Here is a 26,992-nt window from a genome sequence, read left to right as displayed (position 1 = left end):
ACAGTGCCTCTAGCTAAACTCACTAATCCACTTTTCGGTTGCAAACCCTTCCACCTATTTACTTAAAAAAAAAAACCCCAAAAGGACACCCTACTATACGCCTAACTTTTCCAAACAACTAGCAAATCACAAGGCATGGAAGTAAAATGCAAGCAAAATATGAGGGGGGGAAGACAACAATTAAAAAGGTGGTGGGGAGAATAAACCATGACTATTCTAGAACCAAAAACCTATTCAAAAACATTGTACAGATCGGTCTTTAAGTCAACGGTAAAAACATTTCTATGCTATGGCGGCTGGAACTTTGAGGAACGGTTCGCAAGGCCCATTTGGTTTAGCGCTGCTGTAAGTTCAAACAGGTCTCTAAGCACGTGGTCCTTTGCGGAGGACCGCCTGTGAATTTGCATGTTTAAATGCGCTGCCGAAGGGGGTGGTACCTTAATCATTGCATCGCTTTCCAGGCTCCCTTGATCGGTCTCGGGTTCGTTCAGTTCCAGTTCTTCACTCATTTCCATGTCCACTGAGCCCGCTCGCTTCGACTTTGGTGCAAGTTGCAGGGAGTATGGCGTAAGATGTGCAACTTTATTGTAGGTGCGCGTGAACGCCGATTTAACCTGTGGCGGCCAAACCAATGAAGACTTGTAAGCATTTTTGGTTCAGCAATTATTAACGAGGTGCAAACTGCATTACAGTGACTCCTCGTTTAGCAACTACTATTTGCCATTTGCAAAAATACCACAGGAATAAGTTCATTTCCTGACTAATATTTACCAGCACCTGTTTTTGCACTTGAACAATGCACACTGGAGTGAGAGTAATGCTGACATAGACGGTGAGGGGACTTTTATCTGAATGAGACAGGAGCAACCCAGCATATATGTACGTTCTGGGAAACCTTCCCAACAAAACATATATATATCTATATCTATGTTCAATGAGTCTATGGAAAACTCTGCAATATCTTGCAAATTACCTGAAATTTCTCAGTGGAAAGTTTACTAGTGCTAGATATACGCTAACAAAATATGACATTTTCAACCTTTGCCAGTAACATGCAAACGAAAGAGAATGGCATGTGTTTTCTTCTCTTTGAAGTTTTTTCCATGCTGAACTCCCCTCCCATGGAGTAAAGGAGTCCAATAAGCTTAAAATCTTCCACAAGGGACACAAACCGATAGAGCTCTTTGAGATTATTTCCTAAAATATGAGAAAATGGTGTGTGTGTGTGTGTGTTTAATACACTGGACGTAGCGTGCCGAGCCTGGTATTTTCTGAACTACAACAATAAAAAAGCTGAATTTTTCAGATAGGATGCAGAAAAGAAAGCATATCAAAAGAGAATAAGAATGTCAAGTCAAAACAAAAAGATTTCCAAGACCCTCAATCAGCTCCTCTTGTGATATGGCTATGGCCCCCCCCACAAAAAAAAACCCTCCAAAAATCAGTTTCATGTCCTTTTTTGTGTTTGTTTACCTGCAAGAGCCACCTCTCCTGAATACTACATCAAAGAATTACCATTGAACACCTGCCTAGTTCCACTACCAAAGCAGCTGGCTGGAGAGTCAATGAAACCCACATTCTGATCTGCTTTAGACCAGGGGTGTCAAACACAAAGCCTGCAGGGCCATCCTGGAAAATGTAAGGGGCTGGCCATCATGGCTTTGGCCCGGTCTGCCCCTGCAAAGAGGAGACATCAGGCCGGCATGGCTTTGGCCCGGTCTGCCCCTGCAAAGAGGAGACATCAGGCCATCATGGCTTTGGCCCGGTCTGCCCAGTGAGAAGAGGAAACAATGCAGAAGTGGGATTCAGCAGGTTCTGGCCAGTTCTGGAGAACCGGTAGCGGAAATTTTGAGTAGTTCAGAGAACCGGCCAATCCCACCTCTGACTGGGCCCCACCCCCATCTCTTCTCTGCCTCCCATTGAGTCCCAGATGATTGGCTAGGTCTTCTTTGGTTGCCCTGCCCAGGAGAACGGAGCTGGAAAGCAGGTTAGTGGGGTGGGGAGGGAATGGGGATTTTGCAGTAACCTTCCCCTGCCACGCCCAGAGAACCAGTACTCACAATTTTTTGAATCCCACCACTGGAAACATGCCAGCAGTTTGGGGAGTGGTGTCAAGTTGACCATGCCTGCCTAGCCCCCCCCTCGCCCCCCCCCCAAGGTCAACCATAGCCCTGATGTGGCCCACAATGAAACTGAGTTTGACACCCCTGGCTGCAGACGAGTAAGTTCAGCATTCTCTTTTACAAGCCGGTGTTTGTACTATTCTGGTGACTAAGAGACATAACGTGCAAGGCATTCTAAGTGGCAGAAAGATCACACTTTTTTCTGCGTCCCTGGCAATTAACCGCGAACGTCAATTGCCACAATCACCTGGGTTTTGATATCTGTGTGTGTATGTGTGTGTGTTTAATTTACTATATCCCTTGGGAGCAGACTATGTATTTTGAAGTTGATCACTGGTCTTTCTCAAAGCTCCTCTTTCAAGAAGTCAACCCAATGCATTGACAGGCAGGGATAACCAACTGGTCACTTGCCTTAGAATCCAATTTGGAAAACACACTGGGCTTGCCTGCCCAGCTGGTGACCTCCATGAGGTTTTCGACATCTTCCTTCAACAAGCAGTAAGAATCCATGAAGGCAACAGCGTCCTGGACTCCGTCAGAGCCTTGGCGAGCCAACGGACTCACCACTGCATCTCGCAGATAGGACAGGTAGTCCAGATTGACGTCTCTCTTACTCGCGTGCGTTCTGCCAAGGAGGGAGGAGGAATATATTTTAGCCAGAAGCTGGAATGCGCCCAGACTTTGCCAGAAGCCCCGTCCGACTCCAACTCTGGAGAACGTACAATAACACCGATAAAATGAGAAAGGAAGGCAACCATTACGAAACGAGAAAGTAACGGCCAGAAAGGATGGCAGATCTGGTGAACCGCAGCCACGCATAATCTGAACCACCTTACCGCGAGGCCCAGGAATGAATGAATGAATGAATGCTTTATTTGGTCAAGTAGGATTGGACACATAAGGAATTTGTCTTGGTTCATGTGCTCTCAGTGTACATAAAAAGAAAAGATACATTCATCAAGAATCGTAGGTACAACACTTAGTGACAGTCATAGGGTACAAATAAACAATCAAATCAAATCAACCTAAGGCCTTCTGGAATGCCAGGGAGGTGGGATCTGCGGGAATCTCGAAGGATCCCTGCGGAGAAGGCATGCTTCCGTGTGCCCGATGGAGGAAATGGTTTAATTGAAAGGATCCAGAACGCAGGAATTCTGTGGGATTGAATCCGATGGAGGGGATAGGTGGGCCCCCAAAGAACCAGAGGCCTGGGCTATATGTAGGGCTTCAGGGGTTAGAGCCAGCACCTTGAATTGCACCTTCAAGCATGAAAGCAAAGGGGGCACTGAGACATGCACATCAGCTGTCTACTGCATTCGGGACAACTGAGTTCCCACGGGGTCTAAAGGGACAGGGCCACGTCCAGGCCATTGCAAGCATGAAGCCACGGAGGGATTTGGACAAGAGTGACGGAAGGGCTTCTTGAGCTAGGAAAGGGCACCACTCGGGTCTCCCAGCTCCTGATTAAAGATCAGGTGACGGCTCTGGCCAAGAACCCCCTTTGCAACGGTGTTCATTTAACAACTGTCGCTTAGCAACGGAAATTTTGGAATCAATTGCAGCTGTCTGTCGAGGACTACTGCCTGTGTTACCTGAGACTCATATGCATAGAAAGCTCCTGGACGATGCGGTCATGCTTTCCAGTGGATGAAAATTTTCCCAGCCAACTCGGAAAACTTGGAAATTCTTGCAAATTGCCTCTCATCAGCTCCCCGGGCAGGACGCTCGAATAAATGGCCTGAAAAGGAAAGGAAAGTGCTCTAGCATTTTCTCTGCTTGTGATAAAATACAGCTGAGGAGGCAGAGCGAAGGACCAAGAACAATGAAGCCGAAAGTTCACGGCTAAGTTCTGGAAGGAATTCCTGCAGCCTATTGGGTCACCCCAGGAACTTAGTTTGGCCTTTCATCTGTGTGTGTGTGTGTGTGGTGGTGGTGGGGGTGCGGCAGAGAGACTGAACACCACGGTAGAGCAGTACCTGAGGTGTTGTGTGAATTATCAGCAGTTCAATTGGGGGACCTCCTGCCTTTCAGGGAGGCCGCGTACAATAATGGTGTTCCACAGTAGCATGGGACTAGCCCCTTCAGAGTAGTGAGCGGCACGGACTTCGTCCCAATGCCTAAGTATTCCAGGGATCCCCCCTCATCAGCCAGCAGTGGTCATTCCAGGTGGGGGAGAAGGTCTACCGCTCCACAAAATATCTGAAGCTAAAACTCCCTAGCAAGAAACTGGGGTCCAAGTTTATGGGACCATTAATGGGAAATTAATAATTCAGAATTATTCTTATTTTCTCTTCTTGCCTTTTTAAACGAATAGAAAGGGACACTGTTCTAAAAGCATTATTATTCCAGAACCCAACAGATCTGTAAATATCACTAGATTTCTATACTTGTCAAATCTAACGTTTATTTCATCTGCAGCTCTTGATCTAGAGCAACTTATCCATAGGAATGCTCTCTCAAATGCTCTTAGAAGTATCTTTACTCTCCCCGGCGTTCTGTTATTCGAAAAGAGAACATGAAGAATACAAGCCTGCATTGTTTTTACAAAAAATAAACATCGTACTTAATTGTTGTTCTTCGAACAAACATGGCATTTAAGAAAACGTAAGTTCTAAATCTGAAAGGAGGTAAATGGGCACTGCTTTGGAGCCCTAAAAAATGTGCTACTCAAATCAACTGCTGGTTACTATGCAGTTGAACCACAATGACTGAACAGTGAAAAAACTGACATCTGTTGCAATAATATTTCAAAGCTTAGGCTAGATAACGTATGCCAGATAAAATAAAATATGCTAGATAAAGTAATATTTCAAAGCTTATGCTAGGAAGAAATAAAATTCTGAATTCTGATACTTTTCTTTTCCAAGCTTCAACCTTACTTCAACTTCAACCATAACAACACAAGAGCACACAATAGATACAAACTCAAGGTTAACCACACCAAACTTGATTGCAGGAAATACGACTTCAGCAACAGAGTGGTCACTGTCTGGAACACTCTACCTGACTCTGTGGTTTCTTCCCCAAACCCCAAAAACTTTAACCTTAAACTGTCTACTATTGACCTCACCCCTTTCCTAAGAGGTCTGCAGGGGGCGTGCATAAGTGCACCAACATGCCTACCGTCCCTGTCCTATTGTTTTTTTTACTTTTAATTTTTCTTATATATAACCATGTATTCATAACTATGTTTTTACTTATACCTATCATCTTGTAAGCAATTGACAAACCAAATAAATAAATAGTTAGGTCCAGTGTAGGAGTGTCAAACTCAAGGCCCACGGGCCAGATCCAGCCAGTGTGGCTTCAGCCTGGTCTACCCAATGCAAAGAAGAAACATGCCAGCAGTTTGGGGAATGGCATCAAGCTGGCCACGCCCACCCAGTTGGACACGCTCAACCAGCCCCACCCCCCGCGAGGTCAATGACAGCCCTGATGCGGCCCTCAATGAAGTTGAGTTTGACACCCCTAGTCTAGTGGTTAAGGCACCAGGCTAGGAACCAGATCATGAGTTCTAGTCCTTCCTCAGGCATGAAAGCCAACTGGATGACTTTGGATCAGTCAATCCCTCTCAGCCCAACCCACCTCACAGATTGTGGGGGAAACGGAAGCATTAGGTACATTTGCCGCCCTGAGTTATTTATAAAAATAATCAAGGTGGGATAAAAACAAAACTGGTAATGTTGCCATGAAGGCACTGTCAACTCCTCACCACCACATCCCTTGGGTTTTGCAGAGAAAAATAATAATAATCCAAGCTGGCTTTTAAGATGACCGCATGTTTATTTTTTTTTGCAAGAAGCCATTTTTTTTTTACTGCATCTAAATCTACACCAGAACAAAAGAGCAGGATAACCTGAGTGGGCAGAAGGCTCCAGTTTTGTCGAGCGCGAATCTGGCGGTCAACTAAATCGCCATCGCAAATACTGTCGGCGGTTTTGCTAAGTAAGATGAGTTCTTTCTTCAAGTCGTTTCTGAAAAAGGCAGGGGAGAAGCGCATATTGAGGCCGACGTTCACTGCTGTCTTAAATGCCCAACAACTCTTGGTCAAAAACAACCATCGGGACTTACCTAGCAGCGGCTGGCTTGACGTGGATGTAGTTTTCTTGGACAAAGAGGGGTCCCAGAGAGTAATCGTGGAAGAACAGGTCTGCCTTGTCTATGAGAGACATGTGAGAAGTCTCTTCTCCGTTGGCAAAAACCTTCCTCACGACATCAAAAGGACCCTGGAGAAAGGAAAGTCATTCAGGGAAATGGCTGGCACTTGTTTCTATCACCCCCTTACAACAGGTGAGTTGGAACTTCTGGGAAGTAGTGGAGAATAGATCTCTAACTCTCTGAAAAATATAAAATATACCTTATCTAGAATGTGAAGTATAAGTAGTATCATTATTCTATTCATTTGTGGCTTTGGTCTCTGAGCAGAATCACTCCCCCATCTCGTAAACTTCCAACTTTAGGAGAATCCTGAATTATATTTTTCTGCTATGTGCCTACTGAAAGATATTGATTTTTTTTATGTCCACAAAGCACCGGTTGTTTAAGTAAACAACCAATTTCTCTTCAAATTTACAAACCACCTTGTCTTACATTATCATGGGTTGTATTTTTTTTTCCTCTTCCTTGCTTGCATTGCAATCAGGTGTCACTGCCAAATACGTCAATAACAGGGACTTGCTTTCTTCCTTGGTAAAAGTGAGCTTCTTTTAAACCTTGCCAAAATCTGATGTCTGCAGTTCCCTTTTTAAAAAAAATGTGATCTGTATCTAGGTGCCATTGGGTTTTTAGTAGCATCATGAGAAATGTTTCAAATTTAAAACCCTTAAAGAGTTCAACGATATTCCACTTTTGAGATCAAATTGTAGTTCTAATCCCGCTAAAAGGCTTTCTGATGAGGCTCCAATGATAAGTATTCTGGACTTAAAATAGAGCTTGGACACATCTGCAAGTGTTGCCTTGGGGGCATTTCTAGGAAGGTTTAAACAAGTCATTTTGAACTTGAAGGATTTCTAAACGCTTCCAAACCTCTTACTGAAATACATTGCATGGATGTGGGCCTTCAATCAACTTACCAGCTTAATATCCTTTTTGGCTTTACTGGCGTCCTCTTTGACACCGTCATAAGTCAAAGTTTTGTCTCTGGCACACCACATGCTGAGATTATGCAACACCTTTCGACAAAAAGAAAGCACAAAGGCTTGCTCACAAGGCCCGTTGAGTAAGGGAAAAAAATCTACATTACAAAGTTCTGATAAAGAAATGCTACAAATCAATATTTCCCACGGGTATTTTATTTTATAAAATAATTCCTTTTCTTACAACAACAACAAAACCCCTCTTTTTCCCTATCAATGCTTCCTGCTTCCAGTTTGCATCAAATCAAATGCTTCTGGAACCACGAACAGAATTATACATCAGATAACCTGTCTTGATAGGTAACTCACCTGTCTGATATCCTGATTAGCTGCCAAAATGAGTTCGTTCATTGCCGGTGGTGGAACCTTTAACCCTTCTTTGAAAGCAATGGACATCATAGCGCCCTGCAAAAGCCATTTGTTTTGTTATGAGCAAATGGAGAAAAATTGTGGGTCCATACAGGACTTAAAAGTGGTGTGTCGTTCATTGACAGAGCTGGAAATGTTACCTCAATATCAACCAATGTCTTCTTTTTTATATATACATTAAACAGGTCTGTACGAATTTCTGTAGAAATATGCGCGTTCAGAAATCTGTCTCAATCTCCTACTGTCTTAAGAGTTCAGGAAAAGTTGCAAAAAAAAAATAAAAAAAAATAAAAATTGCAGGTTTCTGTTCCTGCCCGAGCAACTAACTTTTCATTACAGGTAGTCCCCGACTTAAAGGAGCTCATTTAGTGACCATTCGGAAGTTCAATGGCACTGAAAAAAGTGACTAATGACCATTTTTCACACTTACGGCCGTTGTCACGTGATTTACATTCGGATGCTTGGCAACTGGCTCACATTTATGACCGTTGCAGTGTCCCAATTTCACCAGATCCCCTTTTGTGACCTTCTGACAAGCAAAGTCCAATTCACTTAATGTCTGTGCTACTCACTTAACAACTGCAGTGAATTCCGGCAAGAAAGGGTGTAAAACGGAGCAAAATTCACTTCACAATTGTCCCCGCTTAACCACAGAAATTTTGGGCTCAACTGTACTCGTAAATCGAGGACTACCTGTATTCTTAGTTCTGCTTCTTCTTGATTAGACAACTTCAAACTGTGGTTAAAAACGCCACTTCAGATTGTGCGTATAAAAAAAAAAAAATAGCACATGGGGGAACTAATCCAAAAGGCTGCAACTTCCTTGGGCACAAGTCAAAATTTCTACAAGCTTTATTAAAGGAGTTATAAACCGCCTTTTATATTTATTTTCAAAGACAGTACATGTATTCAGCATGTTAACATGTGCCTCCCCAAAGCAAACCCTACAAATGAATCTATGAACAGACCGGTGCCCTGAAAATACAACCTACCCTGCAAGTAAGTCCTAGCTTGATTTTTACACGTGGGCCCAATATAAGTTTTATCCCCCCAAATAAGCCCTAATTAAGATCCTGCCCACTCCAGAGCGCAGGGGTAAAAATTAAGCTAGGGTGGAGATGGGGGGTAGGGGGGTGGAGCCACCCTACTACTTACCTTTGGACAGTTGTAGCCAGGTCTTGCACACCTCAACACCTGCCTTGCTGGCTCATTTCTTCTGCAGCCAGCAAGGCTGGCAAGGCTTTCCTGAAGGCCACGGGAGCTGATAAACAAAGCTCTGGATCAATCCAGAGCTCTCTTATCGGCTGCAGAGCCCTTCAGGAAAGCCTTGCTGGCTACAGAAGAAATTCCTGAAGGTCCCTGACAGCGAAAAGGAGGCCAGGGGTGATGCATGCAAGTGAGGATGGCATCCCCCGAAAGTAAGACCTGGTGCCTTTTGGTGGCAAATATGTACGTATGTATGTATGTATGTATACATATACATATACATGTATATATATGTATGTGTGTATGTATGTATATACATATACATATACATATGTATGTATATATATATATACACACACACACATATATATACATACATACATACATTACAACTACATGTATGTATGTATATCATATACATATACATACACATACACACACACACACACACACACACACACATATATATATGAATGACAGGGTCTTATTTTTGGAGAAACATGGTAGTTGGAAATAAAAATGTATTTTTAAGGATGACAGATCACCTAACGTTCCAAGCAGAACGCTCTACAATGTAGGCACCCACCAACAAACTTAGAGGTGAAAGTAGCAAAATCGTGAATTTAGTTTTCTTCCAGGGGCCATTCGCTTCTACTGCTCAATGAATCACCTGCACTCCCTAAAAGTAATCTCCAAGAAAATACCCCCCCCGCCCCAAAGTATGAGAAGAGACCAAAAACAAACTCTGGGAAGAATTCTTTACCTTGATCTGTTCCACCCTCGGTCTTGGAAAACGAAGGTCAAAACAATAGTGGACCAGAGAACGGATCTTGGGATGGTTCCGGTCGTTACACATGCAAATTATTGGAATTTTTGTGTGCTTAATAAGGTCAATTAGCTCCTGCAAAAAAAGACAGGGTATGATGAAGTCCAGAACCAGCGTAGTAACTACTCAACAGATTAGTCCGCATTGAACAGGATCTAGCAGATCCAAATGCTGTCACGAAATTAAGATTCCCATATATTTTAAACAGGTAAATTAAAGCAAGTTGGACTTGAGGTTTTTTTTTTAGTTAAGCGTTTAAGTATTCCTTTACACGTCAGGTTCATGCGTTCCTTACCTGTATCCCACCTCTGTCTTCACTGCCAGCCATCCCATCCACCTCATCCATCAGAAGGACGTGTTTTGCACTGACAGAACGGGACACCCCTAAGGATGGAGGAGGGGAAACCGAAAGAAATGATGTGGAAATCGGATTACTGAGGGATTCAGTTGTAGAACTGCTTGTTTGACGCTGAATTATAGTGACAAACTCAAGGCCTGTGACTGGTTTGCGGGGTGCTTAAATTCAGCCTGAGGGGCCAGCCTGCAAATATCAAAGGACGCACCTTCGCACCTTGTTTTCACCCTCCATGGCCTCCTGCAGCACTCTGCCGGCTGAAAATGGCCTGAAAACTGGGCCCAAAACAGGCTGAAAAACAGGCCAAAAACCAGGCCCAAAACGGCCTGAAAAAATAGCTGAGAAACAGGGCCTAAACAGGCTGAAAAACAGGCCAAAAGGGGCCTAAAAACAGGCCAAAAGAACAGGCTGAAAAAAGGGCCCAGAACAGCTGGAAAACAGGCCAAAAGATGCACTGAAACAGCTGAAAAACAGGCCCAAAACAGGGTGAAAAATAGGCAAAACCTGGGCCCAAACAGGCCAAAAAAAGACTTGAAAAATGGCCAAAAATTGGGCTGAAAAAACGGGCCCATAATGGCTGAAAAATGAGCCTCAAACAGGGTGAAAAAGGGCCACAAAACAGACACACAACAGGAAGAAAACCGGGCTGATAAAGACTGAAATAAATGCCCCAAAATTGGCCATACCAACCCTCTGCCCCCTCCCCCGCCTGCAGATGAGAACTACAATGCTGATCCGGCCCTCGAAGAAATCCAGTTTGACACCCCCTGGCTTATGGTCTTATGCGCTTGGCTGCCATTTAATCATAAACAGGGATCACCGCCTCCATTTAGATTTTCCAATTTTTCACCAAAGAACAAGAACAAAACCCCGCCGTGATCAGAGTGAAGAAAATACCAGAGCAGAATCCTTTGATGCTGGTGTTATTCAGCGATTCGGCCACCACCTCTTTCAGGCTTTTCTTGCTGCGGGTGTCACTCGCGTTCAGCTCCACGTAACTCAAACCGAGTTCCTGATTTGGGTTAAAAAAAACGAAGACAACAGCATTGGGAGGGGACACCCACCACGCCTGTGGCCCGCTGGCTCATTTTTCACAGCAGGCGGGTCCAACCTTTGGCACAGCGTTTGTTTCAGATTAGCCGTGGAAAACTAGATTGAAGCCATTTTGATGACGGAAAAGCATTTCCAATTAAGCCACCAGGGTTAATTGTGCCAATGGAGAGACACAAAGGCAGTCTGAAACAACACTTGAAGTCTTCGTCTTGGTCTCGGGATCGCAACAAATAAGCATGCTTAATCTGATGTCCAGGCCCAGATGCCGGTTTCTAAAATAATCCCGTAATCTCAGTTAAGCTTTGTGAGCCAGCTTGGAACCATACAGGAGAGGGAAACCAAGAAACCAGGTAGGCTGTCAGGATTCCGGCAGTCACCCCCAATTAAATCCTGAGTCTCGAGCCAAACTTCCAAAAACGATTTATTGGAAGTTAACATGTCCGGCTCTGCCTGGGTGTCGCCGATTCTGAGGCACATCATTCATTGTCAGCCTTGACCCTGGTTTTCCCTCCACCCCTGGGTGTATCGTAATTCACATTCTCCAACGGGACACGTCCATAGCCAGAGTCATCAATGCCAGTTAGAATTTTGCACGGCAGAAACTTCAGGCATCTAGTTACTATCTTTGAAAAACTATTTATGGAATGCACTTTCAATTTCCAAATGGCCTCACTGGTCTTTCAAACCCCTTTCCCCCCTCCCTTTCTGTTGGCAACTCTAAAATGACCATAGAAGTATTTTATGAGTTGACATAGACAAGCCTTTTAATGGTTGAAAAGTAGTGGTGCAAATACTGGCAGAGACATTATATGGGTAATCCTTGACTTACAAAGCTTCATTTAGTGACCGTTCAAAGTTTACAACGGCACTGAAAAATGTGACTTATGACCATTTTTCACACTTATGACTGTGGCAGCCTTCCCATGGTCACATCATCAAAATTCAGACACTTGGCAACTGGTTCATATTACGAAGGTTGCAGTGGTCACAAAAGGGGTTACACAATCCCCTTTGACCAGCAAAGTCAATGAGGGAGCCAGATTTGCTTAACGACCGAGGCATGAAAAGCCATAAAATGGAGCAACGTAACTTTCTTAACAAATGTTTGTTCACTGTTCATTCTCCCTCCCCCCAAAAACCCTAAGAAAACCTCAACTTCATGCAGATTAGATCTGCCACCTCTTCTTCTTGCAAACCTACCTGTGTGAAAACACAACTCACCTGACAAACTAGCGATGCCGTTGTGGTTTTGCCTACTCCCGGGGGCCCAGAAAGCAAAGCTGCTTTGGAACTAGCACCATCATCTTTGCTTCCAAACTTACTGGATTTGACTGTGGAGAAAATGGAGGGGATTTTTAGCTGGTTATGGGACACAGAGAGAAGGACAGGTGAAATCTTCATTCAATAAAATAACTCCGATTACACAGCCTACAGAATAAGTCTCATAGCTTCAGGAACAATTCCCATAGCTGTTTAAGGAAGTCACACAACATTCTCAGAGACTCTTCCCATCCTGCTCACAATCTTTGTGAACTGCTGCCTTCTGGCAGAAGATACAGAGCAATTAAAACTTGGACCACACATTTTCTGAATAGTTTTTATCCCAGAGCTATAATTGCACTTAACAATGAACTTAAGGACCACCATCAGTGAGCTGTTGGACAGGATTACTTGGTCTGTTGTGTGGATGCTTGTGTGTTTTTAGGGAGTGGGGAATTTTGGTGGATGGGGAGGTGTTTGGGGATTGTCGTGTTTGTGCATATTGAATCTAGTCTCTGGGTGTTATGTGAATTTCGTTGTATGTGTATACTGTGTATATACATACAATGACAATAAAGAATTCATTTCAAATTTAATTCAATTCATATTTAATTCAATTTGAACATGCCATTCAATGTTCTCTTAAGATGCACCTGCTTGATAAATACAGCGAGGAAGAAGCTTGGCTAGATGTGGCCAGATACCCAGGTGAGAAAACACTGCAGTTGTGAAGAGTTTTCCTTTTGTACATTCCCGTTACAAGTTGCTACCAAGCCAAAACAAAGATTAACAGGGTGTGCTTGGCATTTTTAAGGACTTTTAGGCAAGCCTGGAAACAATGATTCAAATGTTTGAAGTTTCTTCTACTGATGCTATTTTAACGACGGAATTAAACATGAATGTCTTAGGGTTTAATCTGTTCTTTCATAACACTAATCTAATCTATACTCTGTTGACATCATATGTGAAATGCCTCCCATTTAAAAGGTCTGTATAAACAGAACCAGCATCTTAGAGATAAAAATGATCCAGGCCTGTTTCAAGGATATTTTTATTTTAATCAAGGGAAGCATCCAATCTTGTTTTCCAGGAGCCTAATTCATTTTCCTATAATTTAGTGCTTTAGGGGGAAAAAAAGGATTTAAATAAATTCACAGCTGAATGTCAATTGGTAATCCTGTGTCCAATCTGGCCTACCAGTTACAGCGAATCAAGGTTAACGGTAGTCCTTGACTTACAACCACAATTGAACCCCCTCCCCCAAACTTTCCATTGCTAAGTGAGTTCTGCCCCATTTTACAACCTTTTCTCGCCACTCGTTAATCGAATCCCTTCAGTTGATAAATTAGTGTGTTAAGGGGATCTGGCTTCCCCAAGGTCTTTTGCTTGTTGGAAGGGGATATCGCGTAGACCCCGGGACATTGCAACCGTCGTAAATGTGAACCAGTTGCCAAGCGTCTGAATTTGGATCACGAGACCATGGGTCGAAAGGGGGAAGAATAATCTTGTGATAACCCGGAGTGTAACACAAACGTAACAAAATCCAAAACGTAAATAAATGTCCTTTAATGCCTCTAACTTGGCCCCACTGTTCAATAATTCTCAGTTGGAGATTAAATTTATTCAAAAATAGTCTTCAAAAGAAAACAATATAGTCCAAACTCAATGAGCAGATGAAGGTGAAGTAAAAAAACAAAACAAACTACAATGAAGGAAATTCCACAACGGACCAGGATAAGTAGTTACCAAATTCAAGGAAATAACAAGGCACTGTCTGTTGGAAGGACGCCAACCAAGATAACTTCAGCCCAAAGTAACACACGCTTTGCTTGTGTTTTAACCGTCTCTCTTATGTACTATTCTCCCCAGCTGCAACCAATGAGGGGGATCATGGCCGCCTCCTCTCTCCTAAGCCAAGTTGTTTCCCTCCCTGCATGTCCTAGGATGCAGAGGGGATGGGCCTGGTTCTTCCTCTGACTGCCCAGCCGGCCTCTGCCTTTCCCAAGCCTCCTCTACAACCTCTGGAACCACATTTCCACTCCCTGTCAGCTGTTCCTCCTCTCCCTCAGAGTCCGACTCTACCAAGGGCATGACAGATCTTAAGTCCCTTTTTTTCCTGCACCATTGTAACTTCGAACGGTCGCTAAATAAATGGTTGTAAGTCAAAGACTGCCAAAAATATATAATTACCCTGTTTGTCTTCGAAAGAATTCTTCTGCCAGTTTTTAAGCCAACGCAGGAGTTTATTGGCGCAGCTCTGCTCGCCTTGTTGCCCGATGATCGTTTTGAGAGAGGTAGGCTTGTACTTGTCCACCCACAATAACACTTCTCTGTTTTGATCCGTTTCATGAGCCGAGCTCTTTTCCGCCTTGGGAACTTGCTTCTTCTTCTTCCTCTCTCCTCCTCCTCCTCCTCCAGGAAGTCCAGCCCTCTCCTTACTGGCCCGGCTTCCTGTTTGATGGGTTTCAAAGGCTCCGTGTTTTCCACAAGGAAAGGTTTTTTTTTCCGGGAGTCGGAATCCGGCTTTGTAGGGCTCGGTTTCCTTTTGTCAGCTTTCGTTTCCGGGGACGTTTTTTCAACCTTGGACTTTGTTCTCTTGGCCTTCAAAAAACATAAAAATAAAAAAATAAAGGACAGGAAAAGGCTGCCCTGAGAACGAAGGTGGACCTTTGCAAATTAACGCAACTGGCCAAAAAAAACATGATGTTGTAAACCAAGGGTCTTCAAACTTGGCAAGGTTAAGACTGGTGGACTTCAACTCCCAGAATTCTTGAGCTAACATGACTGGAGGAGGAATTCTGGGAGTTGAAATCCGTAAGTTTGAAGACCCCTGTTGTAAACCATGGAGCATGACAATTTAGACTCAGATATAGGATTAAGCCAAAACCAAATGTCCCATTTTTAGTGTTTGGCATGAAACTAATCACTGAAGCGTTTAGAAATCTTAAGTATTTGGGGGGAGCTTATCTGGAGATTCACTCAATTATATTATTCATGCCAAGCCAAGGGAATTCTTCTCCCCATCTCCATCGGCAACTACCAGATTTAGTTTATGTAAGAGGACTAATATCCGTTCTCAACACACCAGAGCGGCTATATAGCACAGGGCTGCCCAACCTTGGCCACTTTAAGACCTGTGGACTTCAAGTCCCAGAATTCCCCAGCCAGCCATGGGGAATTCTAGGAGTTGAAGTCCACAAGTCTTGAAGTGGCCAAGGTTGGGCATCTCTGCTATAGTAGAAATCCCTTAAATTAAAAATGTATATTTTAAATGTTTGTTTAGGTTACTGATTTGGCACATACGTTCTTTGTTTCCAAAGTTCTCAGATTTTATCCAGCACCAATTCAGTTCTAAATTGGCACATTCTTCCTTTTGTTCCCCCTCCTGCAGCTGAAAACATCTTACCCAAATTTAGGAAGAAAGGAGCAAGTCTAAGCCACTGTCCCATCTCCCCTCCTTTTATTTGCTTTTAGCCCCCTGACAAGCACCTAAAAAGCGAGCTTCAGTAGCTCCCTCCATTCATTTCACCAGGTAATTTTTAATTCTACCCATCAACAAACCTGGGTGCCCTTCAAGAAACCAACTGCATGGAACTAGAAGGTCACGAGCAATACAGCTGAGTGTTACTTTCAGAGCCTCAACTCCCTGGTTTAATACAGACTTTGAAAGACAAAGGGATACGTAGGATGGAGTCTCTGGGATGCTACTGTTCTGACCTAGGCTTCCTTAGAAAGCATAAAAAACCACCTTAATCCCGACAAAACCCCTTTTTATTTCCACAGCTGTGAATTACGTTCATTCACAGCTGGCCAGGATTCAGAAAGAGTCTTTCAGAGGAATGTTGATAAACACCCACCTTATCACACTTGGAATGGGGCCAGAGAACCAATTGCCAGGCACAGGGCAAGGCCAAACTTGACACAGAGTCAAACAGGATTTTTCCATCCAACCGTCCAAGCGAATTAATTGCTTCCTGCAAAAGCTCACATCCCATTCATTCCTCTTTTATGTCCTATGGGAGGGGGCCAATCATGTCCGAGGCGTGGCCTTACTCCTGAGTCGACCCTGCTTTCTCAATTGTTCTTGTCTTCTGCTAGCTTTGCACCTGCGCAGGCTGGGAACCGGTTCCAGAAGCACCCCCGAACCCGAAGGCAGCTGTTGACTGCCAGCCTGCCCCGGCCCCGTCTCTGATGCAGAGCCCTCCTCCGAACCTTCCTCAGCTTCCAGACCCGGCCCAGGTTCCTCCCCAACCTCCTCACTGTCCGACTCTGCTGCCAGCTATGTCAGCTGCCGGTGGGCCACAACAGCTACAAGTCAACAGCCTGGGTGTCAAATAATCCTGGAGCACCACAAATAGGTACAGCATGGTGGACCCACACCCAAGCACCTTCTCTGTTTCCAGTCCAAATATCTACGTATCCCTTCTTTCAACAGTTGCATTTAAGCAAATTCCCTCTGGAGCACACGGAAAGAGAGAAGTTTACTTTTCCCATTTCTTCCTGATGTGGATTCCTCTCATCTTCTCCAGCAAATAGGAAACCCCGACCATCTTCGCATAACCTCTGAGCCAACGGCAGCATCCTTCCCCACCTCCCTACAGTACAGGCCTTTTCCTGGCTGTCAATCTTCCTCCCCTAGCACAACTGTAGGGATGGCAGGAAGTAGGAACGTCGAGCCAGGAGTACCAACCTCCATTTCAGCTGCTATTTCATACTTGGACCTCTTGCCTGGAGTATTTCGTATCAGGTCAAACAAGCCATCTTCGTCGATTATTTTCGTCCCTAAAGCCGATGCCTGTCAGCAAAATTCAGATCGAGGCTAAGTCATATTTCCATAGTGACTTTTATGTGTCAAAACATTTGGAAAAACAAATAAGAGGTCAAGCTATTCTCCAAAGCACCAGAAGGCAGCACAAGAAGCAATGGATGAAAACTAATCAAGGAGAGAAGCAACCTTGAATTAAGAGCAACAGCAATAGGGCTTAAAGACTTACATACCGCTTCACAGCGCTTTACAACCCTCTCCAAGTGGTTTACAGAACCATCCACTTGTGCCCAACAATCTGGGTCCTCATTTTACCGACCTCAGAAGGATGGAAGGCAGAGTCAACCGTGAGCTGGTCAGAACTGAACTGCTGGCAGTCAGCAGAGTCAGCCTGCAATGCTGCATTTTAACCACTGCAACACCATGGCTCGAAGGAGAAATTTCCCAACCGTGAGAACAATTAACTGCCGGATGGCTTGCCTCCCAAAGTTGCGGGTGCTCCATCACTGGAGGTTTTTAAGAAAAGATTGGAGACTTATTTGTCTGAAATGATGTAAGGACTCCTTCCTGAGCAGGGGCTGGATTAGACCAGGGGTGTGTCAAATTCAAGGCCCGGGGAATGGATCCGGCCTGTGGGGTGCTTAGATCTGGCCTGCAGAGCGGCCCTGGATACAGCGAAGGACCAGCCCGTGGGACGGCTGCCAGTGAAATTGGAGCTGTTTTCGCCACCAAAGGGCTGCAGGAGGCCGCTGCAGCCAAAAATGGAGCTCGGGAGCCTGTTTTTGCTGGCAGAGCGCTTGGACCGCCACAGGCGCCCCCAACACAAGGGACCATCAAGCTGGCCACGCCCACCCTGGCCATGCGCATCCCCCACTCCCAGGTCAAACACAACCCTAATGCGGCCCTCAATGAAATCGGGTTTGACACCCCCAAACTTATTTCCTTCCCAAAAACAAAAAAAAAAACTCAACTCCCTGAATCCCAAAAAAATATTTTTCTTACCCCTAAATAAAAAAAAAAAACCCAACCCCCCCCCCCCACTTCCCCCCCCCCCCCCCCCCAACCCCCCCCCCCCCCCCCCCCCCCCCCCCCCCCCACACCCCCCCCCCCCCCCCCCCCCCCCCCCCCCCCCCCCCCCCCCCCCCCCCCCCCCCCCCCCCAGACGACCTCCAAGATCCTTCCCAAGTTTGTTCTAGGCTCAAGGAAGGATCCAAACCTCAAGGGACCCCGATGTCTGCGTGTCACCATAAAGTACCTTTTCACACTTGGACATGCCACAGTCACGCCCTTTCACAAGGTAGTTTGTCTTCTTGCTGACGTTTCCGGTGACTTTCCCCCCGTAGCGCTCGACCAGAGACTTGGCCTCATCCCGTTCGATCGATTCCAAGATTCCGGTAATCACAAACGTCATGCCTTCCAAGCAATTTTCACCGCCCTAAATAAATATATAAATCTATAAATATAAATAAATATATTTACCAGAGGGAGGGGGAAGGGATGACCAGAAGGGTTAAGTTTACAGGGTTAACCAGCTGCAAAGCCTAGACTGAGGCACCTGAGAACATTAATCAAAGGACAAGCTTCCTTCTTGGCTCAATTTTTTTTTTTTTTTAAAGACTCACTTGGGGTATTTCTTTAGAGCCGAGGGCCTTCGGACCTTCTCGATTGAGGAAGCTTCTGTAGGCCGTGTAATTTATCCGCTTCTTTTCCACAGAGTCCTCGGGACTGATGGACTTCAAAAGGAAAAAATGAAACCCACTGCATAAGTGATGTTCTTTTCAAATTCTGCTTGGGTCAATCTTGGCAAAAGAGGTTGCATTCATAAACAAACATGATTCATTAAGAGACTGGAGAGAAAGCCTCCTTTATTCAAAACTCCCCCGAAGTGTTTACAGCTAGGATGTCCAACTTTGGCAATGTCAAGACGTGCGGACATCAACTTCCAGAATTCTGGGAACTGAAATCCACAGGTCTTAAAAGGTTGCCAAGCTTGGACATCCCTGGATTACTCAAAAAAAGACTGAACGTGCTTTTTTACCTGCAGCAGAATTACTGAATCACATTTGAGCATTTGCGGTTCTTATATGGACTCTTGTTCTCAGCGATTATACATTTATCCACATGGATCTAATACGTCTTGGACATCCACTGCACCCACCTCTCATCTTTTACGGCTCCCATCTGACATCCCAGTCTTCCTTCAATGCATTTATTTCCACTGTGTGTATGTGTATGATGTGCACACATATACACATACATTCGTACATATATGTGTATATGTGATACGTATATATATGCATTGTACATATGTGCATTTATACATATTGATAGAAGAGAGTATTTGTACCTCAGGGTTGAACTCTGGGGCCCTTGGTGCTCTCCCAGCTTGGTGGTTTTCTTGCAAAACATTTCATTACCAAACTAGGTAGCATCATCAGTGCTAGAAGCATATATATTATTAAATATATAATATATATATAAAGTATATAATATTAAAAAAACAAATAAACACCAAATCCCTCCTTTCTGGCACTGATGAGGTTACTTAGTTGGGTCATAAAATGTCTGCAAAAATACCACAGCAAGCTCAGAGAGCACCAAGGACATTCATGATTAATGATCCCGCCAACCAAAATCTTTCCTCCGGATGCTTCTCAGACCTACCTTGGGTTGTTCGGGAGAAACCTTCACCTTTGTCGGCGTCTTGGTTTTGGGCGAGATGGTTTTTCCTGCTGGAGTTCCTCTCCTGAGGTTCTCCCCCTTCGAGGTCCCATTTTCGGTTTTGATAGCCTCTGCTTGTTGCTTGAGTGGCGTTGACCTGGAGGAAGCCTTGGGTGAACCCCTCTTATTCCCCCAGTCCACCTCTTCCTTCGTAGCAGAAGATTCAGGGTGAAGATTCAACCCTCCAACACTTTTGGAACGAATCTGATCCTTTGCGGAATCAGGTTGGGAATTTAAGGCGGAAGCGGTAGCTTTCCCTACGGAAAGAGAGCGACGGTTTTAAAGATAAGTGAAGGTGACACAGAACCTAACAAAGCCTTAAAATAAAATAAAAAGGGGATTACCTTTCTGAGCTTGTTTGTTTTTTCCTGCTTCGCCCGATTTTGACTGTTGAAATTCTTCTTTTCGCGGCTACGACAATAAACAGACTTAGGGTCTTGGTTTTGCTTTGCTATTGTTGGGATGAAGTTATCATTGGCAACAATTTCAGAACACTTCTACAAAGAGGCCAGGCAAATGATATTTGATTTCCACCAACCCCCAAACCATCCAAGCAAAACATTTAATTTGTCACACTGGGTTTTTCCTCCTATTAAGGTGATCCAGAGCAAGTAACAGGATTTAACCAAGTGCAAGCCTCTTCGTTCATCAGACCTGGGGGGGTGAAGTAATTCAGGGGAAGGAGTAAATAGCCTGAAGTTTGAACTTCACTCATCGCATGTCGCACATCAGTTAGAGCACGGGTCTCCAATCTTGGCAACTTTAAGCAAAGCTGGCTGGGGAATTCTGGGAGTTGAAGTCCTCCAAGCTTAAAGTTGCCAAGGTTGAAGACCCCTAAGTTAGAGTATACAGCAGTTAAGATTAGAAATCCATTTACTTTATAAAGTAATTATTTCCCATTTACCTTTTTCTTTCTGGGCGTCTCATCCAACATAGCCAACGTTTGTGCAAATTCTTCATCTTCGTGCAATTGTCTTTCCCGCTGCAAAGAGTGCAAAAATTGGGCTGGGCAATTCTGGGAGTTGGAAGTCCAGAAGTCTTCAAAGTTTCCAAGTTTGAAGACTCCTGGGCTAGAAGAGGAGTGGGCGACGAGGGCCCTTTTTATGACCTGTGGTGTTTAGCTCCCAGCCAGCCAACTAGGTTCAAGAGGTTCCTGCTTGGCTCAGGAATTCTGGGAATTGAAGTCCAGCACTATTTTCTATAGACGCTATAGACACTGGGTGGAGGAATCAATCAAGAGAGATTCAAATTTAGTGGTGGTGGGAAGTGATTGGGGTATGGAATGAAGGCCACACGCCCTTCATTCAAATGAATAAACTAACCCAATTCTGAAATTCAATTATTTTCTGCTGCAAATATAAAACCAGATCTGATTTTCAATGGCTCAGTTGAACACAGTGAGGAAACGTGAGTCCATTTTTTCTTCATTTTGCCTCAACACAATACAACGTTCTGTTATTATTATTATTATTTTTGAGGAAAGCTAACTTGTTTTCCCTGAGTGGGGCTTGGAACATTACCCAAATCTAATCTTCGGCCAAGAATAATATCAAAACTTGCCTCCCCACACAATTCTGATATATAGCATTGTTAGCAATAATCCCACAGGCTCTGTTTCTGTATCATCATAAGCAGGAGGTTATTCAGCTAAACAGATAGCGTTCATATTTCTTATTTTAGTATTAAATTGAAGCCAGGCTAACAGTAATTGTAGAAAACAAAGAAATGTCCATACACAAAGACCTCCCTCTCTTTCTCCCTCTCAAAAACACCTACCCAGGCATTTAATCTTTCCAAATTAACAGTTTGACAACTCTGCCAGCATTTTAATTCTGAAATGCATATAGAATATTTATTTTCCTTGTGTGCTATAACTTTTTTTAATCTCATGCCTATGAAAAATTGAAGCTGTATTGCTACAGCCTTCTTCCCCAGGACGCAATTGGATTGAAAACAATACCAATATGAAAATAAAATTATACATTACATTAATATAAAACCGGGAAACTTATTTACAAAAATAAAACCATCCTTAGGAAGCAATGATCATTTTCTAACCCAACCCTGATTCATATTAACCGCCAAGTTTTACAAACTCTTATTTCAATGCATTTGCAGCTAATCTATTTATATCAAAGCCCTTTTCTTAATGACCGCAAGAAAGTTATTTGATTTGATTTGTCAAAGCCCCAAATTGCTCCAAAGGAGATGAATTCATAAGCGAGATTCAACCGTACTGATGTCACATTGGTTCCAATTTTGGACTACCTCAGATATAATAATTTCTGGACATTACGGCTGTCCCCAATCCCTCATGCTTATAAATTTAATTGCAAATAAGCCTGGGTTACAGAAATATACTTATATCAAGGGGATGTTAATGTGATTGAAGGCAGAAAAACACTACAATAACCTCTCGTCTGGAAACCACCTGTGACTAAGCAGGCATTCCCAATTTCTGATGGTTTAGGAATTACGGGGAATGCAAGCATTTCAAAACATTGACTATTAAAATCATCATCACCGTGTTTAAAGTCTTCCTAATGTTGCTTTTTTAAAATAAATGTGTGGTCAGATCAAATACTTGTCAATTTGATTTGCAAGGGAAGTTATTTTTAGATGGTGATTCATCTCATTTTAAGTGACTAATTCTCTGCTACTTTTGAATTACAATTTATGACATGGCTCTGTCTTTATGGTATCTTATTTTTGAAATGACAACCAGATGGAACTTCTACTGGCAGAATAAACATTCCACAAGCAATAAACATGAAGCAGGATGAAAGATAAAGATGAATAGCAACATGCATGTGTTTTTTAATCCATGATAATATCAAAAATTATTTTCAATATCTTTCGATATTCCTTTCAACTTCTTTCAATATTACTTCCCAATTATCAAGTCTATTTCTTGTAGGCAGCATTGTGGATTTGTCTTAAAAGTTTCAATGATTCTCATGTAAGGCTACCAAATTCGTGAGAGTTTACTCACAAATTTACAGAATTTACAGTTACTAGAACAAAGTTTCAGAAAAAGCTAGTTTCCACTGCAGTTCTGATCAGTACAGCAAAAGCCCAAAACTGATGAAAAGTTTATGGCCACAGTCAAGTTAATTATTTTAGGACAATATTTTGCCAGGACCTCATGTTTATGAAGTACAGTATCGCAGGTACTACACCATAGTCAAGCATGCAACAATCACAGACGTTTCAATTTAAGAATTAGTAAAATAAAATTAGTATAGAAGCCTTAAATTTGTGATCAGAATCTCCACGCCTTGCTTATTAGTTGTGTTTGTTATGGCAGAATCTCCTAGAACAGCAGTCGCCAACTGGTGGGCCCTGAGAAAATTCTGGTGGGCCGCAGAGAAATCTCACCCCCAGAGCACCCCCCAAAGCAATTAATCCAGGCTGCGCAGAAACACAAGGCTACGCCGCCGACATGGCCCATGGGAACCCTCCCCACCCGCTCACGCCTTACCCAGCAAACTTGCCTGCTAAATTGCTTTTTTTCCTTGTTCCGACCATCGTCTGCTCTGCTGTGCCGGGAGATTTAGATTAGCTAGGAAGCAGGAAATGGTTGGATTTCTTGCTTTCTAGCTAGTCTTTAGATCTTTGGCACAGCCGAACCTCCCTTAGGACACTGAAGGTTTGCTTGCAAGCAAATTCAGTGCAGACTCACAGCAAGCAAATTTGAGAGGCTGAGCTAGCCGATGGCAGATGGATAGATCACTGAATGATTCTGTGAGCAACTCAATCTGCCTGCTTTGCCTGATTTTGGGGAAAAGTTGCTCTTTTTTTAAAAATAAAAAATTCAGTATTTACCTGCATGGTGTGTTGTGAGTAAATTTTGTGAGTTTGCTTGCAAGCAAGTTTTATGTGACAGACTGAGCTAGCCAATGGCAGACGGATTTCTGAATGAATCTGTGATTCTGTGAGCAACTCAATCTGCCTGCCTGCTTTGCCTAATTTTGGGTAAAAGTTGCTCTTTTTTATAAAAAAATTCAATATTTATATATATATATTTATAATATTTACATGCAAGCCAAGCCCAGCCAGTCACATGACCACCAAGCCACACCCACAAATTAGGCCACGCCCACAGAGCCAGTTAGTGGTCCCTGGGATCTAAAATTATGAGTTTGGTGGTCCCCGAGGTCCAAAAGTTTGACGACCCCTGTCCTAGAACAGTGGTGGCTAATCTTTTGGGGCTCCTGTGTCGAAAACTGCATGCACGCACATGCCAGGAGACAAAAGGCAATGCGCTTGCCCCCCCTCGTCCCCTGCGCATGCATGCGCGATCCCCCCCCTCGCCACCCCCTTACCTGCACTAGGCATGTTCGCATCTCCCCAGCTGATTTTGGGCCCGTTTGAGGCCTTTTTCAGCTTCCCAGAGGCTTGAGGGAAGCCTCTGCAGCCTCGAGGCCAAAAAATAGGCCCATTTTATCACTTCCGGTATTTCATCATCATGTCCTAGAACCTGGCTAACCTATGGAACGGCTTGCCACTAGGAATTGTGGGTGCTCCATCACTGGAGGCCTTTAAGAAGACAACCATTTGTCGGGAATGGTAGAAGGTCTCCTGCTTGGGGGGTTGGACTAGAAGTCCTCCAAGGTCCCTTCCAACTCCTGTTAACCTGCTTTTACTTTTGCAGCCTGGATCAAGCTACCTATTTTACGCCCACTTGTTGACTGTGTGAATGTTAACAACTATTTCCTCCCTTCCTCCCTTGTGGGTATGTCTCTAGAATGTTGATGCTGACAATGGAGACTATTCCTGAAGACATTTTATTAATTCTCCCTGGAATTCTTTTTGGTTTCCTGGAAATCAATGTCACCAGGCTAAGGAGCCACTTAAAAAGCAAGTACAGGTAGACCCCAACTTACGACCACATTTCAGACCAAAATTTCTGTCACTAAGAGAGGCCGTTGTTAAAGTGAACCACTTGCTTGTTACCAACAGGGTTGTTAGCGAATGAGGCTTCCTCATTGACTTTGATTCTCAAGGGACACTTCAACTGTCATAAATATGAGTTGCCAACCGTCTGAATTTGGATCACGTGACCACAGGGGTCAAGGTGCAATGGTCATTAAGTGTGAAAAATGGTTAGAAGTCCTTTTTTTTTTTCCCAGCGCTGTCGTCATTTCGAACAGTCACTCAATGAATGGTTGCAAGTTGAGGACTACCTTGTATGGAAGCTCTCAAAAGGGAAGGTGGGAAAAGCAATATTTTCCTTCTTTTCTTTCATATTTACACTTATTCTGCCGGTAGCTGCACTGGTTGCCGGTTCTATCTGCAAATGGAAGACGACCTCCTATGAACAAAAGCCTAGCTTTCCAAATAAAGCTGAAATAAGAATTTTAATGAAAACAAACAAACAAACAAACCAAAACCAATAGTTTCCCTGCTCCATCAAATCACTCTTGGAAACCGTGATTCTGAAAAGAATCCTGCAGAAATGGAGACGGAAATGAACGGTGGGCGTGGCACGCGGGACTGAATAGAAACAGTGCATTCAATAGTAAGGTAAATTCTACCCTACGTTACCTGCGAATTCTCTTCCAGCTGTAGTTCTTTAGCGATAGCCTCATCGTTGAGGATGGGATCCTTGCTTTGCCAAGACTGCAACACACCAAAAAGAAGAGCAATGAGATTAGTCCCATGTTTATGTCTACATTCTTCTTGTAACCGCAGTTAAGGTAATCAGAGTTTAAGGCCGGCTTGCTGTTTTGTCTTCTCTAAAAGACACATTTTCAAATTACTGCTCTCATGTTCGTTCGTTCGTTCGTTCATTCAGTTTATATAACTCTGCTAAGCAACTCTGGGTGGCTTCCAATACCACAAACGACAGAATAAAACAATGACAGGATCAAAACGTTGAACGTCAAGATGTTCAAAATTTACAAAGTTCAGATCAGTGGGGGGATTCAATTTTTTTTACTACCGGTTCTGTGGGCGTGGCTCGGTGGGTGTGGCAGGGGAAGGATACTGCAAAATTTCCATTCCCTCCCCACCCCATTAACCTGCTTTCCAGCTCCGTTCTCCTGTGCAGGGTAACCAAAGAAGACCCAGCCAATCAGCTGGGACTTGGGAGGCGGAGACTAGATGAGGGCGAGGCCAGTCAGAGGTGGCATTGGCCGGTTCTCTTGAGCTACTCAAAATTTCTGCTACCGGTTCTCCAGAACTGGTCCGAACCTGCTGAATACCCACCTCTGTTTCAGATGATAAGAACCAAGGTCTAATGTAACCGGATCAGAGTATTGTCATCTCTATAGGTAGTCCTCAACATACAACAGTTCATTTAGAGACCGCTCAAAGTTACAAAGGCACTGAAAAAAGCGGCCGATGACCAATTGTCACACTTACGACCGCTGGTCGTGTGGTCAAAATCCAGACCCTTGGCAACGGACTCATATTTATGACGGATGCAGTGTGCCGGGGGTCACGTGATCTCCTTTTGTGACCTTTCGGAGAGCAAAGCCCACGGGGAAAGCCAGATTCATTTAACAACTAGGTGACTAACTTAACTGCAGTGACTCACTTAACGACTGGGGCAAGAAAAGTCGTAAAACAGGATAGAGGCAAAGCTCACTTCACAAACATTTCGCTTAGCAACATCAACGTTGGGCTCAATTGTGGTCGTAAATGGAGGGTTACCTGTATTCTGCTTACAACCAGGTGTGAACTGGGAGAATTTCTGGCTCGTAAATAATATCTCTCAGCCCCGGGGAAGCCGGGAATATTCCATCTTTACTCACTTCTTTTCGTTTGCTTGATACCAGCTTTGTCTCCGACTGTTGGATGCTCCCAGTCCCAAAGTAATCCAGGACGGATATGGGCATCAGTTTTACAGGAGATAAGGGTTTATTTTTGACTTTTGGTTTGGAATCTGGCTGGGATGTTCCCGTCGTTCTGTGAATCATTTTCACCGACGTCTCCAGCAGTTTAACTTTCGGAGGGGGTTTCTTAACAAAGTCCTCATCTTCATCTGAAGGCCAAAAAAACAAAAAACAAAAATGATTTTCCAGGAACAAGATGCCCAGCAAGGCCACCTGGTTGCAATGTTTTCCAAAAAAGGAAGGAAAAAAAAAAAGAGAGACGCGAAAGCAACTGATTGGATTATACATTTCACAAAGAAATTTTTTAATCTCTCATTCAGATTTTCCTGGGTAAATTGTC

At 43.8% G+C, this 26,992-nt stretch overlaps 1 protein-coding gene across 1 annotated transcript in view; it reads right to left on the bottom strand.

Moving 5' to 3' along the window:
• RFC1 (replication factor C subunit 1) overlaps positions 1 to 26,992 on the bottom strand; it is a 40,494-nt gene that overhangs the window by 498 nt on the left and 13,004 nt on the right. The window contains 21 exon segments of the mRNA XM_087936822.1: positions 438 to 614; positions 2,535 to 2,748; positions 3,716 to 3,861; positions 5,980 to 6,097; positions 6,195 to 6,349; positions 7,196 to 7,294; positions 7,568 to 7,663; positions 9,597 to 9,734; positions 9,955 to 10,043; positions 10,912 to 11,026; positions 12,289 to 12,398; positions 14,518 to 14,725; positions 14,728 to 14,928; positions 17,018 to 17,122; positions 18,348 to 18,527; positions 18,715 to 18,825; positions 19,757 to 20,070; positions 20,158 to 20,224; positions 20,718 to 20,795; positions 25,361 to 25,435; positions 26,572 to 26,801. Of these exon segments, the coding sequence (XP_087792948.1) occupies positions 438 to 614; positions 2,535 to 2,748; positions 3,716 to 3,861; positions 5,980 to 6,097; positions 6,195 to 6,349; positions 7,196 to 7,294; positions 7,568 to 7,663; positions 9,597 to 9,734; positions 9,955 to 10,043; positions 10,912 to 11,026; positions 12,289 to 12,398; positions 14,518 to 14,725; positions 14,728 to 14,928; positions 17,018 to 17,122; positions 18,348 to 18,527; positions 18,715 to 18,825; positions 19,757 to 20,070; positions 20,158 to 20,224; positions 20,718 to 20,795; positions 25,361 to 25,435; positions 26,572 to 26,801 (3,026 nt within the window).

This window comes from Pseudonaja textilis, chromosome 6 (genome assembly GCF_049901715.1).
Source record: "Pseudonaja textilis isolate UNSWEBS1 chromosome 6, rPseTex1.2, whole genome shotgun sequence".
Lineage (NCBI taxonomy): Eukaryota > Metazoa > Chordata > Lepidosauria > Squamata > Elapidae > Pseudonaja > Pseudonaja textilis.
The sequence above is the reverse complement of the archived record's forward strand: the minus strand, read 5'-3'. Positions and strand labels throughout refer to the sequence as shown.